General features: G+C 39.6%; 1 protein-coding gene across 3 annotated transcripts in view; it reads left to right on the top strand.

The window, feature by feature from the left end:
* Window positions 1–17,860, top strand: part of ARIH2 (ariadne RBR E3 ubiquitin protein ligase 2) — a 50,078-nt gene that overhangs the window by 13,016 nt on the left and 19,202 nt on the right. For 2 of the 3 annotated variants that reach the window (XM_030306702.1, XM_030306701.1), the window contains exon 4: window positions 17,533–17,600. In XM_030306702.1, the coding sequence (XP_030162562.1) occupies window positions 17,533–17,600 (68 nt within the window). Of the gene's footprint in view, window positions 1–6,389; window positions 6,436–17,532; window positions 17,601–17,860 lie in introns of all 3 variants that reach the window. The other variant, XM_032591920.1, reaches the window with a different exon arrangement.

Here is a 17,860-nt window from a genome sequence, read left to right on the forward strand (position 1 = left end):
GGCTCTCACCATCATTTTCCAGAGTTGGTAGATAGCCTTGCCTTCTTTTACAAGAAATAACTTTAATGCCATCAAACTTAGCTTCCTGGATTCTCTGTCTTAATTCATGATACCACCATCCACCAAGCTGGAAGCTGAGAATTTACCCTTGACTCCCTTCTCCCACGAAGCCCTCCTTGATCCCCAGGCAGAGTTGGATATCCTGTCTCTCTACCACTGTGTGCACGTTTCTTGCTATGTACTTATGGTGATTAGAAATTGTAAGCCAGGGCTTAAATTCTTTGAGAGTTGCTTGTTGTTGATCTGTCTAAGCAGGTCAATAAATGCAAAAGTTGAGGATTTAACCCCAAAGCTCTACTTCTGTGTGCTCCCATTGGTAGATAGAAGGCATGCTTGTTAGAGGACTTCCATGAAGCCAGGTGAATTCTAAGCAGAGATCATATATACCTAGTAGATGTATGGTTCCCAGCTTGGGGTGCATCTCGGAATTAGTTCTGTCAATTCTGATTCAAAAGCCTGAACTTCATGCAGGTGTAATAAAACAGAATCTTCAGACACAAAGTGAGGTATTACATATTATATTGATGTGGAGAATTCATGTGGAAGTACAAAAAAATTGTGAAACAATTCAGGTTATTGAAGTGATGAGGAAAGAGTTGTGTCCTTTCTTTGGCTGCTGAAAGGATGTGTCCAGTGTTCAGAGTGTACTGATTTCATAACTAGAGTGGGAGTAGGGTAAAGACACCCAACTATACTGGCAAGTTGGATAGGTTACCTGTAATATTTTTGATGTCTAAACGTACTTCTTATGCCATCAGTTATCAAGATAAAAGTGTGTTCTTATCTCCATGTTGATAATGAGTAGCTACAAAAATGACTAATAATATCTGCAATCATAAACACAATGTGAATGTTTTAAAAGTTTTCAATTTTATGACGTAGACTATGTCATCTTTTTTGCCAGTGTTTTAACATTGACGTCTGCTGCAAGATGGCTCACTGCCCTCACATACCTTTGTACCCCCTCCGTTTGTTTTTGTTTGTTTGGTATTCAAATGTCTGTAGCAGTTTTATGTGCAGTAGCCAAAAACTGGAAACAACTCAAATATCCACAAACAGATGAATGAACAAATAGTGGCATTCCCATAGAACAACATACTTCTTCTCTGTGGTATAAAAAGAGTGAATGGTTCATCATTGATAAATCCCAAAAAAGTATGCTGCATGAGGGAAACCCAGGGGGTAAAAAGAGTAAATATTTTATGATTCTGATCATATAAAGTTTTAGAAAATGCAAACTCATTGTGAAGGAAAGTAAATCAGTGGTTGCCTATAGAGTTGGGGGGGAAGGGAGAAGGATTATGAAGAGCATGATGTAAATTTAGGGGTGGTTTTCTCTTTTGAAATATCAGGAAAATGAAAGTAAAGGCATTTTGTTATGCAAAATGCATAACAAAGGCATTTGTTATGAGTTATAAACTCATAACAGGTTGAGGGGTGGTATGTGGGGACATTGCACACAGGAGCCAATTTGTCCAGCAGATCTTTGAAGAGACTGTGAGCTCTCATTTGACTGACAAAGGCTGGAAGAGATAAGTGAGCTGGGAATGAGGGGATTAATTAATTAAAAGTTTCTGTGTAGGACAGTCAGCCCTGCCCCCACTTAGTTTCAGGACAAAATAATCTGCCTATTTTTAAGAAATAGAATAACCTGGGGAGAAATAGGGCCCTTAGAGTGTGAGGTTGGATGACCTTATTGGTCAGTTTGGAGGTTCTTGAGTCTTGTGTATTAGCTGCCTCTGATTAAGCACCCTTAAAGAAAAGCCTGTCAGTTGACACATTCTGTCTGTGTACACAGAATTAGGATTTGCTTTCCTGACCACCCCCCTTTTTAAATTTAATATTCATATAAAATTAACCATTTTATATTTCATTTCATTTTATCTTATGTTATTTTATTTTAATTTTAAGAAAACATGAGTGGGGGAGGGGCAGAGAGGGAGAGAGAGAATCCCAAGCAGGTTCCGCACTAACAGAGTGGGGCTTGAACTCACAAACTCAGATGTGATCTGAGCTGAAATCAAGAGTCAGATGCTTAACTGAACCACCCAGGTACCCCTAAAATTAACCATTCAAATTCAAATTCAGTGACTTTTAGTACATTCACAGTGTGCAACCATAATCTCTACTTCTGAAACATTTTCATTACCCAGAAGGAAACTTGGTATCCATTAAGTAGTTATTTTCTGCTCCCCCCAGCCCTCAGCAACCACTAATCTGCTTTTTGTTTCTGTGGATTGACCTATTCTGTATGTGTCATATAAATGGGATCATGCAATATGTGACCTTTTGTGTCTGGTTGCTTTCACTTAGCATGATGTTTTAGAGGTTCATCCAAGTTGTAGCATGTATCACGACTTCATTCCTTTTTCTGGCAACCTTTCATTTTTTACCGTGAATAGCTAACCAAGGATCACCAGACATTTGAGGAAAACATGCAAAATAGAAGAGAAACAGGAAAATTGACCTTAGGTGAAGCAGACCACTAGATGATTTTGCTTGTTTATAAAAGTGCACTATTTAGTATTCTCCAGGATATTCAAGAAGATGTGGCATCCATGAAACAACCAGAGATGCCATCTGGAAGAAACTGTCGAAATAAAAAAGCTTGTGGAGATGAATTATGGGTTTGCCAAGTTAAAATATATTCCATAGATCAGAAGATAAAATCAAGAGAAAAATCTCAATATAAAGCCAAAATACAGGCAAAAATTGTATGTAGAAAAAAAGAGACATGGAGGATCAATCCAGAGATCTATCATCTACCAGAATTTCTGGGAAATGAGGACAAAAAATTAAAAGAAGGGATATTTCAAAGTATAAGAAGAAAATATCCAGAATCTACAGAGAGGAGCCTATTGAAAGGGTCTACCCTTTGCCCAGAAGGATAAAGGCCCACCTGCTACAATTGTCACTATGAAGTTTCAGAAAAGAATAGATAGAAAACCTGAAAGTTTCCGTGAAGATACACTGGGTCTTCTGAAAAAAATGGGAATTAGATATGTCATCAACAACAGTGACAACCAGAAGACAGTGGAACAGCAGTCTTCCTTCCAAGTCCTGAGGGAAAATCGTTTTGAACCTAGAGTTCTGTCATTGCAAAATAAGCTTGTTTTCAGAAGTGCGAGGACTCCCAAAATTTCCTTTCCTTGTACCTTTTCTGAAGCGGTTACTTGCAGATGAAAATCAAAAAGAGGAAAGTAAAGAATTCAAGAAATGGTTGAACTAATAACCTAGTTGTCCAATGAAAATTTTCATGTTACTTCTACAACAACCCTGGAAAGCAGCCCAAATTTGAACAGTTTTGGTGGGATCCAAGAAAAATTTATTCGAGAATAGGAATGGGTAGATTTCAAGCAATAGATAAAATGAAAAAGCTGGAAGATAGTTGGAATATGGTAAAGAGACCATAGGGCTCTTTACAAGGGACAAGGGAACTAGAATCCCTATGCAAAGCAGAAAAACTACATGCAAAAAATTATAAGCCAAATATAAAGCAAACACATATATGGCACAAGTATAAGTAAATGGTGGTGATTGAATAAAGATAATGTATTTGTGCCTAATGTATGGATATCCTTCTTTGGCCCAAGGACAGTGACATTGGAAGCACAAACAAGAAAATGCAATTCGGGTCCTGTAAACAATATTTTAAAGTTAACAAAGGTAACTGATAGAACTGATAGTAATATAAATATAAAAAGGTTGGGGTTTGGAAGGGGAAGGTAGGGAGTGGTATAAGTAAACTAAATCTGCTAGAGAATTGTGGGCACACTTAGCGAGGTTGGTGACAACCAGAAGAAATGGTAGAGATTTCTCCTGTATTGGAAGACTGGGAGGCTGGGGAGGGATGGGGTGGTGGGTATTGATCCTTTTCATCAAAGTGCTCTTTATGAACCATTTGATTTATTTTGTTCATTGTTCATTGGTGATTGGGGTAGGTTAAGAATTTGTTGATTCCCAATAAACAAGTGTTTTCTGAGTGTCTTCTGTTGTTTTAACTTTTAGACAGATGCTGAAAGATGGGGAAAAAATAGTTTGACCTCTACCATAAAATAATTTTAAGATCTCTTTGCCTTTAGTTTCTGCCACCTCTTTTTTTAAAGTGGTGAGAGAGGAGATATAAATAAATCCTTTTCTACTTTTGTTTCATATTTTCTGGTATATCCACTAAAAGTTCCACTTTGATTATCTTGGTCTTTTGAAAAACTTAAAGTAGCTTCTCCAGACTCCAATCTGAACTCCTTCCTGTTGCCCCTCTCCCTAACCTATATGTTTGATTTTTGCCTCCTCAAACCTCCTGTGAGCCTCTCTGCCTTTCAGAACCCTCTGCAACTCTCAGAAGACCTTACGTTTTGTTTGTTTGTTTGTTTGTTTTTAACCTTCCTCAGAGGAGCTATATTTGGCCTTTCCCTGCCTCTTTCAAGCCCATGAAGGCTTGAAAGCTCTTGGTGCCTCCTCTCTGGCTTCTGGAGGAGAATGTGGGTATGAGGTGACAGAAGGAAGCGTTAGCATGTAGGACCTAGTACTGGCACTGCTATTGTTCCAGGTGCTTGGGTATGGCAGAGAAGGAAATTGTTATAAATCTCTGTCCTCAAGGAGCTTCCTTTCTGGCAGAGTTCTTTCTTCCTTTCTTCTTTCCTTTTTTTCTTTCTAGAGAGAGCATGTATGGCTGCAAGCATGGGGGAGGAGCAGAGAGAGAATCTTAAACAGGCTTCGCACACTGCATGGAGCCTGACATGGCAGGTCCAACAACCCTGGGATCATGACCTGAGCCGAATTCAAGAGTCAGACACTTAACAGACTGAGTCACCTAGGCACTCCTTGATGGAGTTTTATATAAACAGAAGGGTTATAAAAATAGCATTATATGTTTTGAGCATAGCTAAGGCCAGCAATCTGTAGCTCTGTCTTTGAAATATGCTCTTGGACTTTGTGGCTTTGTCAGTAAGATATGCTAGCCTCTGAGGTATCCTGTAGAGAAGAGGGGGGATCTGAATGGTACTGCCCAGATAGTATTTGGTATTACCTCTTACTTGCCTCCTCACAGTAGCAGTAGCTACAAGAGAAAGAGCATTATTTGAAATCATTTTTGGATAAGATGGGCTTTGGCTGCAGAAACATGGTAAAAGATTTGGATTTTAATCCTACTATGTGCAATTCGTTGGATGTCAGCTCCCGTCTGCCTTTTTTTTTTTTTTTTTTTTTTTGGCTTTGGTTACTGGATACGACCTTGGTTTGTAAAAATGGTGATCATCCTGCTTATATGGAACCCCCTGGAAAACACAGAATTCTAGTAGGGGCTCAACCAGTCTTTTGTACTAAGTACTTCCCAGAGGTTTTCTATTAAAATGCACACCCTAAAAGATAGTCTGGCTGGGTTTACTCCATGATAATGTAGCTGGTGGGGGATAGATGAGGTACAGATAGAGTGGACCTGGCCATGAGTTGATGTTGGAGCTGGGTGATGGATGCATGGGTCTCATCATATTCTTCACTTTGTAGATGCTTGGAATTTTTCATAATAAAAAAGTATCCTTATGGTCAAGGATGATGACTTTCATATTTTTGCTTTATTGTGTTTTGTGTAAATAACTTTATTTGGGGAGGTTGTTGGGTTTTTTGGTATTTTAATGATCAGAGACAGCACTGAGTTAAGATTAGACTGGAGAGAAATCTTCACATTTAATCAGATTTTTAAAGCATGAATAATGTGGGTGCCTCAGTTACAAGTGTGCCCTCCCTCCGTGGAGACCTGTAAAGAAAAAGTGAAAGGAAGCCAAGTTATGATCAGGTGCCAGAGAGCTGACCTTCTAGAAGCTGAGAATATGTAGATGTGAAGTCTGGGAGAATGAAGGCCCACCCACTTAAATTTGATTGTAGGGGTGAGCCTCGCCTAAGGTAGCTGGGACCCCACTGCCACCACCACTGCTGCTGATTTTGTCCCATTCTAGTAGGCCGATGTTCACCTACTCCTTTGTCTCTGTGCTTTAACCTTGTTTCTTCCTCTTACTCCTTTAGTACCTTCTCGCCTCACCCCCCACCCTCCAAGACCTGAATTCATCCATCTTGATCTCCTTAGGCTAGCTTTCCTTTATCATGTCCCTTTCTATCCTGGCCCAGAAGCTCACCCACAATTCACTCCTTTCCTTCATCTCTGCTGTTTAGTGAATGACCACTAGTGTTTGTTAACAAATGTGATTGGACTACGAAGTGGCTTAACACAGGCTGAGGCATGGAGACCCATTCGTGTAGCCTTAAAAAATTTCAGGCAGTTGGCAAGTAAGAATTCTAAATAAAAATTGAAACTACCACCTGTATTTTTTCAGGCCGTTGATGCTCACTGCCATCAGCTGCATCCTCCCTATGGCACTGGTAAGTGTGGGAAGGGATGGTGACAGTTTTGGTGGGCTGCTGGATTTCTTTTTTCTGGGGGAAAAAAATCTGTTTGCGAGCTGTGTTATTAACTCGTCCCTGAGGGCTGGACAGCTTGAATCAACTGTAGGAGACTAAAAAGAGGAAGAAGCAACTGACCATGTTCGTGGGTTTCCTTGGAGAACTGTTGTCAAGAGCAGAGGCTATTCACTACGTGCCTTGATCCTTATATAAAATTAACATATCTTATGCATTATTTTTGAATAATAAACATATACGATCCAAGTGCTCTGGGATGTCAAGTAGTAACTGTTAAATTTCCTGAAAGTCTTAAAACATTTTCCCCAAAGATGGATGTTGGCTGTGTTAGAAAGGGTCTAGAATGTTGTATGTACTTACCATTTCCTTCAGTAGCTCTGGTATTTTAAGTTCTTTGTGGTCAGGAGATTAAGAAGAGGTAGGCTCAGGGACCTGTGATATAAAAAATCATTTTGCCACAGTCAGCTTTCTGCGTAGGGACCTAACGGAGAAAATATACAGCAGTAAATTTGAAATACAGGGTGGGGCAGCAAGTCAGAATTGCTGAAGTATAAGCCGATAACCAAATTGCTGCTGCTGTTGCGTTATCTAAGGTCTTGAAATCCTGCTGCTGTCTCCTTGTAATGAGTGGGTTGGAGGCCACGAGATTCAGAGGTTTTATCAAGATGTTCTCCACTCTAACTGACAGTTTGATGTTTACACTATTTCATTTCTCTAGTCTCTGAAGCCCTTAGAACATGGAAGAAAGTGTCTCCAGAATATCTACTGAAATGCAGAGGTTGTGGACTTGTGTACTACTGTTAACCAGTGAGGACCTCCTTGATGGCAACAAAGGCTAAAGCATTCTTGTACACTTTATTACATCTCTGTGAGAAAATCTTAGCATCATTGCCCAAATTCTGGATTTCCCACTGGTTCCCACTCCCTACCCCCCAAGTCCTCCTTATGAAGTAGGGATAGAATTGTGTAGCACACTTACTATATTGTTTATAAGAAACAGAAAGGAGAACTTGACTCCCAGCAGCTGTCTACTCCTTTAGATATCTATGCACAAGTGGTAACTACTGGACATGTTTTGAGGACCTGTATCAGGGAAATATCTTTTAAGCGTCTGTCCCAAACATAGATTATAGAAGATGACAGAAGGTTTTTGTCTGCAACCTTTGGGATATATTGATGACCAGCAGTAAAGTCCTTTCTGGCATGCATGTAGCTAAGGGCTTTCTGGAATAAAGATATGGAAACCACTTGAGGGTTTGAGGATTGTAAATGGAATGCAAAACCAAGCAAGATTGGATTGGCAGTGCAGAGCAGTGGTTAGGGTAAATGACAACAGAGGGCAATCCCACAGTTTTTTTCAATCTAGAAGGAAAGCTCCTTAGAGGCTCCTGACCCCAGGAACTGGTCAGGTTTGAGGATACAGGGAAAGAGGGAAAAAGGGCAGGGAAGATAGGCTGCTCTTGGCTTCTGCTCTTACCTTATCTTTAACTCTGTAAAAGCCTTCTCTGGGCCACCAGAGACTCGAGGGAACCCTTCAGTCTTTGATGAACTTTATACCACTACTTGCCCTCCCTTCCCCACCTTGATCAGTCACATCCCTTCCCCAGCTCCCAGGAAAAATAAGAGTTCTTATCTTTGGGGCTTATGTTTACACTGACCAAGGCTTTTAGACATGACTGTGATAACCCAAAGACAGGCTTGAGAGCTGTGCTTTGTGGAACAGCAACATTTAAGGAGCCAAAAGACTAGGAGCAGAGCATCTAGTGGAACGCTAAGAAAGCTTGGTCTGGGAGGTCGAGAGAGAGCCAGAGAGCATTATAAAGTTAACTAGCATTATAGACCTGTATGGAAGTTGTATCTATTTATGCTGAAATTCACACTGTATGATCAGTTAACCTTTAGTCAAAACTATGTTAAAACTCTGAAGGAGGATTTTTCAAAAGGTCAGAGTGACTAATGCAGTAGCTTAAAGGTCAGCCTTTTGTTTATTGTAACATTTGTTTATGCAAGTTATTGCCATTATGTTAAATAAATTTGGCAAACTTTTCCGTCCTGACTTCTATTATGAAAAATTAAAACATACAAAGAAGTTTAAGGAATTATATAGTGGACATCCATATACCTGTGATCAAGATTATACAGTTGCTAACCTTTTGCTACGTTTGCTTTGTTATATATCTAGCCATTGACCAATTTTATTTTTATACAGCTTTATTGAAGGATTATTTACATTCCATTAAATTCACCCATTGTAAAGTGTACCATTAGAAGAATTTTAGTAAATTTATACAACTATGTAACCATCACCACAATCTGAGTTATAGAATATTTTCATCATCTGGAAAGTTCCCATGTGTTGGTTAGTAGTCAGTCCCTGCTCACAGCCCCAGGCAACTAGTGATCATCTTTCTGTATGTATGGTTTTACCTTTTTTTTTTAGAAATTTCATATCAAAGGAATTGTACAATATGTAGTCTTTTGTGTCCAGCTTCTTTCACTGAGCATAATGTTTTTGAGGTTCACCCATGTCATATTACATGTCAGTAGTGCTTTCCTTTTTATTGCTGAATTTTCTGTTGTATGGATATATTACATTTTTTTTATCCATTCATTCATCAGTTGTGGACATTGGGTTGTTTCCAGTTTGAAGCTATTCTGAAATATGCTGCCATGACCATTCATGTCCAGGGCTTTAAATGGACATATGCTTTCATTTTTCTTGGATAGATATCTGGGAGTGGGATTGTTAGGTTGTAATATGTGTGTTTAACGTTTTAAGAAACTGCCAAACTGTTTTCTGAGGTGACTGCTATTTTACATTGCTGCCAGCATTCTGTAGGGGTTCCAGTTTCTCCACATTCTTGCTAGCTCTTGGTATTGACAGTCATTTGGATTATATTCATTCTAGTGAGTGTGAAGTGGTATCTTGTGGTTTTAATTTGCATTTCTCTTATGACTAATGATATTGAAGATCTTTTCTTTTGCTTATTTACTGTTCATACATTTTTGGGGTGAAGTGTTCAAATCTTTCATCCATTTTTAAAAATTAGGTTGTCTTCTTGAGTTGCATGTGTTCTTCATAGATTCTGAATTAAATCCTTTATCAGATACATGATTTGTAATTATTTTCCCTCTGTGGCTTATCTCTTCCATTTTCTTAATGTCTTTGAAGAGTAAAAGTTTAATTCTGATGAAGTTCAGTTTATCAATGTGCTTTCATTGTCTTATGTAAGAAATCTTTGCCTAAGCCAAGGTTGCAAAGATTTTCTTGTAGAAGTTTTTTAGTTTTTAGTTTTACATTTAAATCTGTGAACTATTTTGAGTTAATTTTTGTGTGATATGAAGTGTCCAAGTTCTGTTTTGTTTTTGCATAATGATGTTGTTATTCCAGAACCATCTGTTGAATGTTTCCTCTCTTGAATTCCTTAGCACCTTTGTTTAAAATTAACCATAAATGTCTGAGTTTACTTCTGAATTTTATTCTGTTGCATTGATCTTTATGTCTGTTTTTAAGCCTGTATGTACCCTCCTGCCTTGATTACTACAGCTTTATAGTAAGTGTTAGAGTCAGATGGCATAAGTCCTCCAACTTTGCTCTTCTCTTTCAAGATTGCTTTGGGTATTCTGGGTCATTTCCATTTCCATGGATTTTAGGATCAACTGTTAATGTGTGCCTCTTGCCCCCCACCCCCGAAAAAACCCTGCTTTGATTTTGATTAATTTTGATTGTCTTCAGTCTGTAGCTATGTTGTTCAGTATGGTGGCTATGAACACATGTAGCCATTGAGATTTGAAATGTGGCCATTTTGAATTGGTATATGCTATGATTCTAAAATATAAGTGTACTTTTCGGGCACTTGTGTGGCTCGGTTGAGCGTCTGACATCGGCTCAGGTCATAATCTCGCGGTTTGTAAATTTGAACCCCATATCGAGTTCATCGCTCTCAGTGCAGAGCCCACTTCAGATCCTCTGTCTCCCTCTCTCTCTCTGCCCCTCCCCGGCTCATGCTTTCTAAAAAATGAATAAATAAATAAAACATTTAAAAATAAAAGTGTACTTTGAAGATTCATATGAAAAAAAGGATGTAAGGGGCGCCTGGGTGGCTCAGTTGGTTGGGTGGCCGACTCTTGATTTCAGCTCAAGTCTTAATCTAATGGTTCATGAGATCAAGCCCCATATTAGACTCCGTGCTGACAACAACGGAGCCTGATTGGGATTCTGTCTCTGTCTTTCTCTGCCCCCCCCCCACGTGCATGCTCACATGCTAGCTCTCTCTCAAAATAAATAAACTTAAAGAAAAAAGATGTAAAATAAAATAGTTCTTGAATAATTTTTTGTGGATTACCTGTTGAAATAATATTTCAGATATATTGGTCTAAATATATTACTAAAATACATTTCACCTGTTTAAAATTTTAGTTTTCATTTGTTTGCTGCTGTATAGAAATACATTTGATTTTTGTATATTGACTTTGTGTTTTGTTATCTCATAATTCATTTATTCTAGTAGTAGTTTTTGCATATTAGGATATTCGGAGTAAACAATCAATTTTATCTAAGAATAGAGACAGATTTGCTTCTTTTTCCAATCTTTATTTAATGTCTTTTTTTTCTTTTCTCTTTGCCTTATTGCCCTGGCTAGGGCCTCCAGTATAATGTTAAATGGTCAGGATGGTCATCTGTGCCATTTTCTTGATCTTAGCATTCAGTATAATGTTTTTCATAGGTGCCCTATATCAGATTCAGGCAGTTCACTTTTTCTCCCTCACCTCTCAGGTAATTCACTTTTTGTCCTGATTTGCTGCAAATTTATATCTTGAATGAATTTTGTCAGATGGGTTTTCTGTGTCTGAAATGATCATTTTTTCCACTTTTATTTTGTTAATTCAATGAATTACAATAGTTTTCACATGTTAAATCAGCTTTCCATTCCTGGGATAAACCTCACTTCATTATCATATATTGTCCTTTTTCTATATTGCTGGATTTAATTTGCTAAAATATTTGGATTGATTTTTGTGTTTATGTTCATAAGGGATACTGGTCTGTAATTTTCTTTCTGTTATATTTTTGTCAGATTTTTATATCAGGGTTATTATGTTAGCTTCATAAAATAAATTGGAAGAAGTGTAACTTCCTTGAGTTTCTAAAAGTAAGATTGGTGTTGATAGAATTCAACGGTAAAAACTTAGGGGCATGAGAATTTTGTGAGAAAATTTTTGATCATAAAGTCAATGTCTGTAGTAGATATAAGAGCTATTCTGTTTATCCTCTCTACTTTGTGTCAGTTTTGCTAAGTATTTTTCAAGAATCTTGTCAGTTTCACCTAAGATTTAAATTTATTATCCCTTTTTCACCCGTTATTGGTCATTTGTATTCTCTTTTTCTTAATCTAGCTAAAGTTTTTATCAATTTTATTGATCTATTTTTTTAAGTTTATTTGTTTTGAGAGAAAGAGTATGCAAGTGAGGGGGGGTGGGGGGAGGAATCCCAAGCAGGCTCTGCCCTGTCGGAGTGAGGCTTGGACTCATGAACTGTGAGATCATGACCTGAGCTGAAATCAAGAATTGGGTGTTTAACTCATTGAGCCACCCAGGCACCCCTTGTTGGTTTTTTTGAAGAATCAACTAATGGGGTTTGTTAATTTTCTTTTTTTTTTTTTTTTAAGTTTTTTAATATTTATTTTGAGAGAGTGAGAGCAAGGGAGGGGCAGAGAGAGGGAGAGAGAGGAAATCCCAAGCAGCCTCCATGCTGGCAACACAGAGCTTGGCACAGGGCTTGATTGAACTCAAAAACTGTGAGATCATGACCTGAGCTGAAATCAAGAGTCGGGCGCGTAACTGACTGAGCCACCCAGGCACTCCTGTTAATTTTCAATATTATTTGGTTTGGATTTCATTTATTTCTTGTTTTTTTTTTTTCTTTATTATTTTTTTCTTTTCACTTGCTTTAAGTTTTATCATCTTTTTCTAGTTTCTCAAGGGGGACTTAAGGATTTTTTTTCCTAGTATAAACATTTACAGTTGTAAATTTCTCCCTGGCATCATGTTAGCTGCATCTCACCAAATTCTGTGGTATTTTCATTATTCAGTTCAAGACATTTTCATTTTCTTTCTTTCTCTTTCTTTCTTTCTTTCTTTCTTTCTTTCTTTCTTTCTTTCTTTCTTTCTTTTAGTGTTTGTTTATTTTTGAGAGAGAGAGGAGCACACACAAGCGGGAGACGGGCAGAGATAGAGGGAGACACAGAATCTGAAGCAGGCTCCAAGATGGGAGCTGTCAGCGCCTAGCATGACACAGGGCTTCAACCCACAAACTGTAAGATCATGACCTGAGCTGAAGTTGGACACTTAACTGACTGAGCCACCCAGGCGCCCCTCAAAACATTTTCTAATTTCTCTTGTGATTTATTTTTTTTCTTTCTTTAAAAAAAAATTTTTTTTTTTAATATGTATTTATTTTTGAGACAGAGAGAGACAGAGCATGTGCAGGGGAGGGGCAGAGAGAGAGGGAGACACAGAATCCGAAGCAGGCTCCAGCCTCTGAGCTGTCAGCACAGAGCCCGACGCGGGGCTCAAACTCGTCAATCACGAGATCGTGACCTGAGCAGAAGTCGATGCTCAACCTACTGAGCCACCCAGGCGCCCCTCTCTTGTGATTTCTTATTTGACACACCAGTTCTGCTCAGAAGTATGTTCTTTAATTTCCAAATATTTGCTACAGAAAAGGGCATTCTTTTTTTTTTTAATTTTTTTTTTCAATGTTTATTTATTTTTGGGACAGAGAGAGACAGAGCATGAACGGGGGAGGGGCAGAGTGAGAGGGAGACACAGAATCGGAAACAGGCTCCAGGCTCCGAGCCATCAGCCCGGAGCCTGACGCGGGGCTCGAACTCACGGACCGCGAGATCGTGACCTGGCTGAAGTCGGACGCTTAACTGACTGCGCCACCCAGGCGCCCCCAGAAAAGGGCATTCTTGGCAGAGAACAGTTAGCAAAGTGCATGGGGATGCTAGAATCACTTGGTCTGTTGCTGGACTCCAGGGCACAATGGTTCTGATGACTTCCACTAAGGGCTTCAGGTTTGTCTTGTCAGTACTGGAAAGCAGTGATGGGTTTTAAGCAGTGTGGGAACTGATCTTGGCAAGATGTAACAGCTCTGTAAGAGCTGTCTTAATACTTTTCAGTCAGGGTTTCAGGAAGGTAATCCTTAAAGGTTATGGAGTGGAGGGGTCCAGACAATAGTACTAATAGGTTGCTAATTTCTTGATCAAAACAGTGTAGCAAGGGTTCATCTTGATTCTGCTGGAAGATTCTGTTCTCCACGATTGAAAATAATAGAGAAGAATGGAAGACTCCCCAGTTGTGAAGTATTGACTCTGATAGATTCTGAATAACTCTTTGATCATTAGACAGTAATGGCATGAAAACTCAGGGAGTTCTTTCCTGCGAGAGTTTAGCTGTTTGTACTCTTTAATGTTTTAATATCCTCCCCAAGGTTTGTCCTGGCCCTTTTGTGGAAAATGGCTTAAATAGTGCCCCTGCCCCCAACACACATCCTTTTCTGCCCCCAAATCACCTGTGGTTGCTTCCTCTGAGATACTGCTGGGGTGTGTGTGCAGTCAGTTCTCTCTTGTGACCCCAAATCAGGGATGAGGTAGCCTCACTGCTGAGACTCCTTTTTTTAGCATAAATTCTTCTAGGTCCTCTTCCTCTACCCTTGTGCTGTTTTTGCCAGAGAGCCTTTTGGAACCTGACTTCCCTATAGATTCCCTGGTGTCCATTATAGGGCAAGGTGCAGTCACACTGCATTTTGCTTAAATTGTCTCTGGGTGTCTTCAGGTTTATATTGGATTATTGAGGGAAAGAATCCCTGATTTTCTATGATACACTGTGGACACAATATGGGCCATTTTCACACCCCCATCTGTGACTTAGGGATCACAGTAGCACTTCCTGCAGAAGGCTAGTGGGGGGTGCATACAGCTGACATGTGTGTGCCTACTATCTTGTATATATTGACGTATTCTTGGCTGTTGGCACTGAAAGAATAGATTCCTATCACTCCACTGTCAGTTCCATAAAGTGCTAGATGTATCTTCTCTTCACATAATCTGTTCTCACCAAAACTCAAATCTGCTGGGATATTCTGAGTTGGTCATTAGTGGATTTGCAGTCATTAATAAAATTTCTGTTTCAACAGAGGGCCAGATTTTCCATAGGTGGGCTGTACCTGGTGTGCTAATTCTGAGGTTTTTTATTGTTGCTGTTAGTGCTATTCAAATCGAGGGATCAGACGAGGTAGAGTGTTAACATTCTGTTTCTTAAGGAAGGTTGAAGGATTCCATCTTGAAAATCCACAGATTACAGACATGATATCATTTAATAATTGGTGTCATTGAGTGGTCCCCCTGTGTCCAGTAAAGTTCAGGATTCTGTGGATGAGAGGCAGCCTGACCCCTGTCTCAGCTTAAAGGCTTCATCTAAGCCATCAATGGTGAGAAAGGGGAGGTGGCTGTTAGACATGGCCAGGACTTCTCTGGGTTTCCCAGATGGTTTCATACCACAGCATGGCAAGACATTTAGAAGTCAGGACAGACAATGGTGTAGGTCTGACTGGGCTCCATTAGGTAAGAGATGATAGAAAAGGCTGTGAGGAGGTCATCAAAAACAGTATCACAGTCAGGTTTTTAAGAAAGTTTGTAGCCAGGAGCTACATTCAAAACCATTATTTAAGTTTAAACTGTATGTTTTGTCTCTGTTTTCATTTTGTGATAGTGGTTTGCTGTGGATAAATAGTTTTGTTATGGCTACAGTGAGGAGAAATGTCAGTTATAATTCAGGAATCCTAGACCTAAAGTCTCCATGGTCCTCAACAAGAAAATACTACAGCAACATGCCTGAGTCTGATGCCTCTTCCCGTGCATGGAAGAGAAGTGGGGACCCCCATCCTTAGTGAAGTGTGCTGTCTTGAAACCTGGGTTTTCTCCAGATGTTCCTGGGCTGCAAGACAGAAAGGCATTCACTCAGTGCACAACCTTTGATACTGATTATGCACTGGGATATGCCCTTGCTTAGTAAGTTGCATCTGTCTCCTTTCAGGAGTAACTTGAGCTCTAGGAGCAGGGGTTACAAGTTGGTCACTGTGTCTCCCCTCTCTGCAGTTCTTATCTGTGGACCAAGCATGTACTACCTTACGGTTCCTTGGTAGCTCCAGTTTAAAGACTCAGTCCAGTGAACAGAGTACTAGGGTTCTGTGTGTTCTCTTAGCTCCCTGGCCTCAAGTGTGCTTCTCGTTTCTCCTTGATTTAGTGGCACCCTCCTGCTCTGCAGTGCTCTCTCTGGGAAGCCTCATCTAGACCTCCAAACACAACCCCATCTTCTGTGGCCCTACCCTACCCTTGACAACCTCAGGCTGTTCCTTTTTGTAACTAGTCTGCTTCCCCTATTAACAGGATATTGTGGCTATAACATGTACATGCTATCTTACTACTGGCTTATTTAGCCTAGTATTAAAATATGGACTTCTTCCTATGTCAAACTTATTTCTGTAACATCCTTTTCAATGACTGCATAGTTCATTGCATGGATATGTCATATATTATTTACCTAGTTCCTTTTTATTAGACATTTAGTTTATTTTTAATTTTTTACTCTTGTAAAACACTGTGGTACACCTGTCCTCTATGATCTCTTCAGAAAAATTTACAGAAGTAGAATTGCTAGCTCAGAGCACCTTCTGAGACTCTTTGACAGCCATAACCAGTGTGCTTTAAAAACATTTTTTTTTTTTTGGGGCGCCTGGGTGGCGCAGTCGGTTAAGCGTCCGACTTCAGCCAGGTCACGATCTCGCGGTCCGGGAGTTCGAGCCCCGCGTCGGGCTCTGGGCTGATGGCTCAGAGCCTGGAGCCTGTTTCCGATTCTGTGTCCCTCTCTCTCTGCCCCTCCCCCGTTCATGCTCTGTCTCTCTCTGTCCCAAAAATAAATAAACGTTGAAAAAAAAAAATTTTAGAAAAACATTTTTTTTTTTAATTTTTTTGTTTATTTTGAAGGAGAGACAGAGTCTGAGCAGGGGAGGGGCAGAGAGAGAGATACAGAATCCAAACAAGGCTCCAGGCTCTGAGCTGTCAGCACAGAGCCCGATGTGGGGCTCAAACTCATGAACTGCGAGATCATGACCTAAGTCGAAGGCAGACGCTTAACCAACTGAGCCACCTAGGCACGCTTTTTTTTTTAATTATTATTTTTTCAATGTTTGTTTATTTTTGGGAAATAACAAGTGTGCTTTAAAAGGTAGGGGCCACAAAGACTGCCCATAGACTTTTTTTCCCCCAGTTTATTATTTTGAGAGAGTGAGAGAGAGAGAGAGAGAGTGCGCGTGCGCACATGCAGGAGGAGCAGAGAGAGGTAGAGAGAGAGAATCCCAAGCAGAATCTGCACTTGTAAGCACAGAGCTTGATGTGGGGCTCAATCTCATGAACAGTGAGATCATGACCTGAGCTGAAATCAAGAGCCAGACACTTAACTGACTGAGCCACCCAGGTGCCCCAAGGCTTTTAAATCTTCCTGCAATCAGGGCTCATTGGTTGGCAGGAATTTGGAGATTTTATACAGGTGTGTGTTGTTTTGCTGGAATTATACAAGAAGTCCAAGCCTAGAGATTTTCTGCAAGTAATGGGCCTAACTAGAGGTGCACTTCCCATGTGTGGCCTCCTACAGCAGCTTGAGGGAACATAGACCACTTTAGAGAACACAGCTTTTTTGCTTAAATTGAACACTGGATTGTTAACTGTAGACAGGGAGATTTTGCTTAAGATTCAATTCAGATTGATTTCTTGGAAGGGTCATTAATGAAAACAAAGAAAAGTTAAAGAGATCTGGGAAATCACTAAGATCATAAGAGTCTGAACTTAAAGATGAAGCAGAGAACCAAGAGGAAGAATTTGGAAGTCAAGCCTGGGCCTGCTGTAGACATGAATGTGTATGCACTTCTCAAAATGTGGAGCTCTGTGAAAGAAACTACAGTTGTAATTTGATTTTTTTTTTCTTTCTTCTTTTTAGGTATCTCATTCAGTTGCTAAACTTATATTAGTTAATTTCCACTGGCAAGTTGCAGAGATACTGGACAGGTAAGGTGTTTGGAGGAAGAGACATGGCATTGCCCATAGCTTCTTTCTCTGCCCGCCCACCCAGTGGTGATTATGTTTTGGAGTATATCCTTGCAATGTGCATATTATATATTTAAAACACTGGATCATATTGTATATCCTTTTTTCGTCTCTGTATATGGTGAATATTTTTCCATGTTTGCATTATATTTTTTTCTACCTCAGTTTTATTGCTGGCTTAGTATTTTATCACATAGATGTTCCATGCTTTTTCCTAACTC

Source organism: Lynx canadensis, chromosome A2, assembly GCF_007474595.2.
Source record: "Lynx canadensis isolate LIC74 chromosome A2, mLynCan4.pri.v2, whole genome shotgun sequence".
NCBI classification, from domain to species: Eukaryota; Metazoa; Chordata; class Mammalia; order Carnivora; family Felidae; genus Lynx; species Lynx canadensis.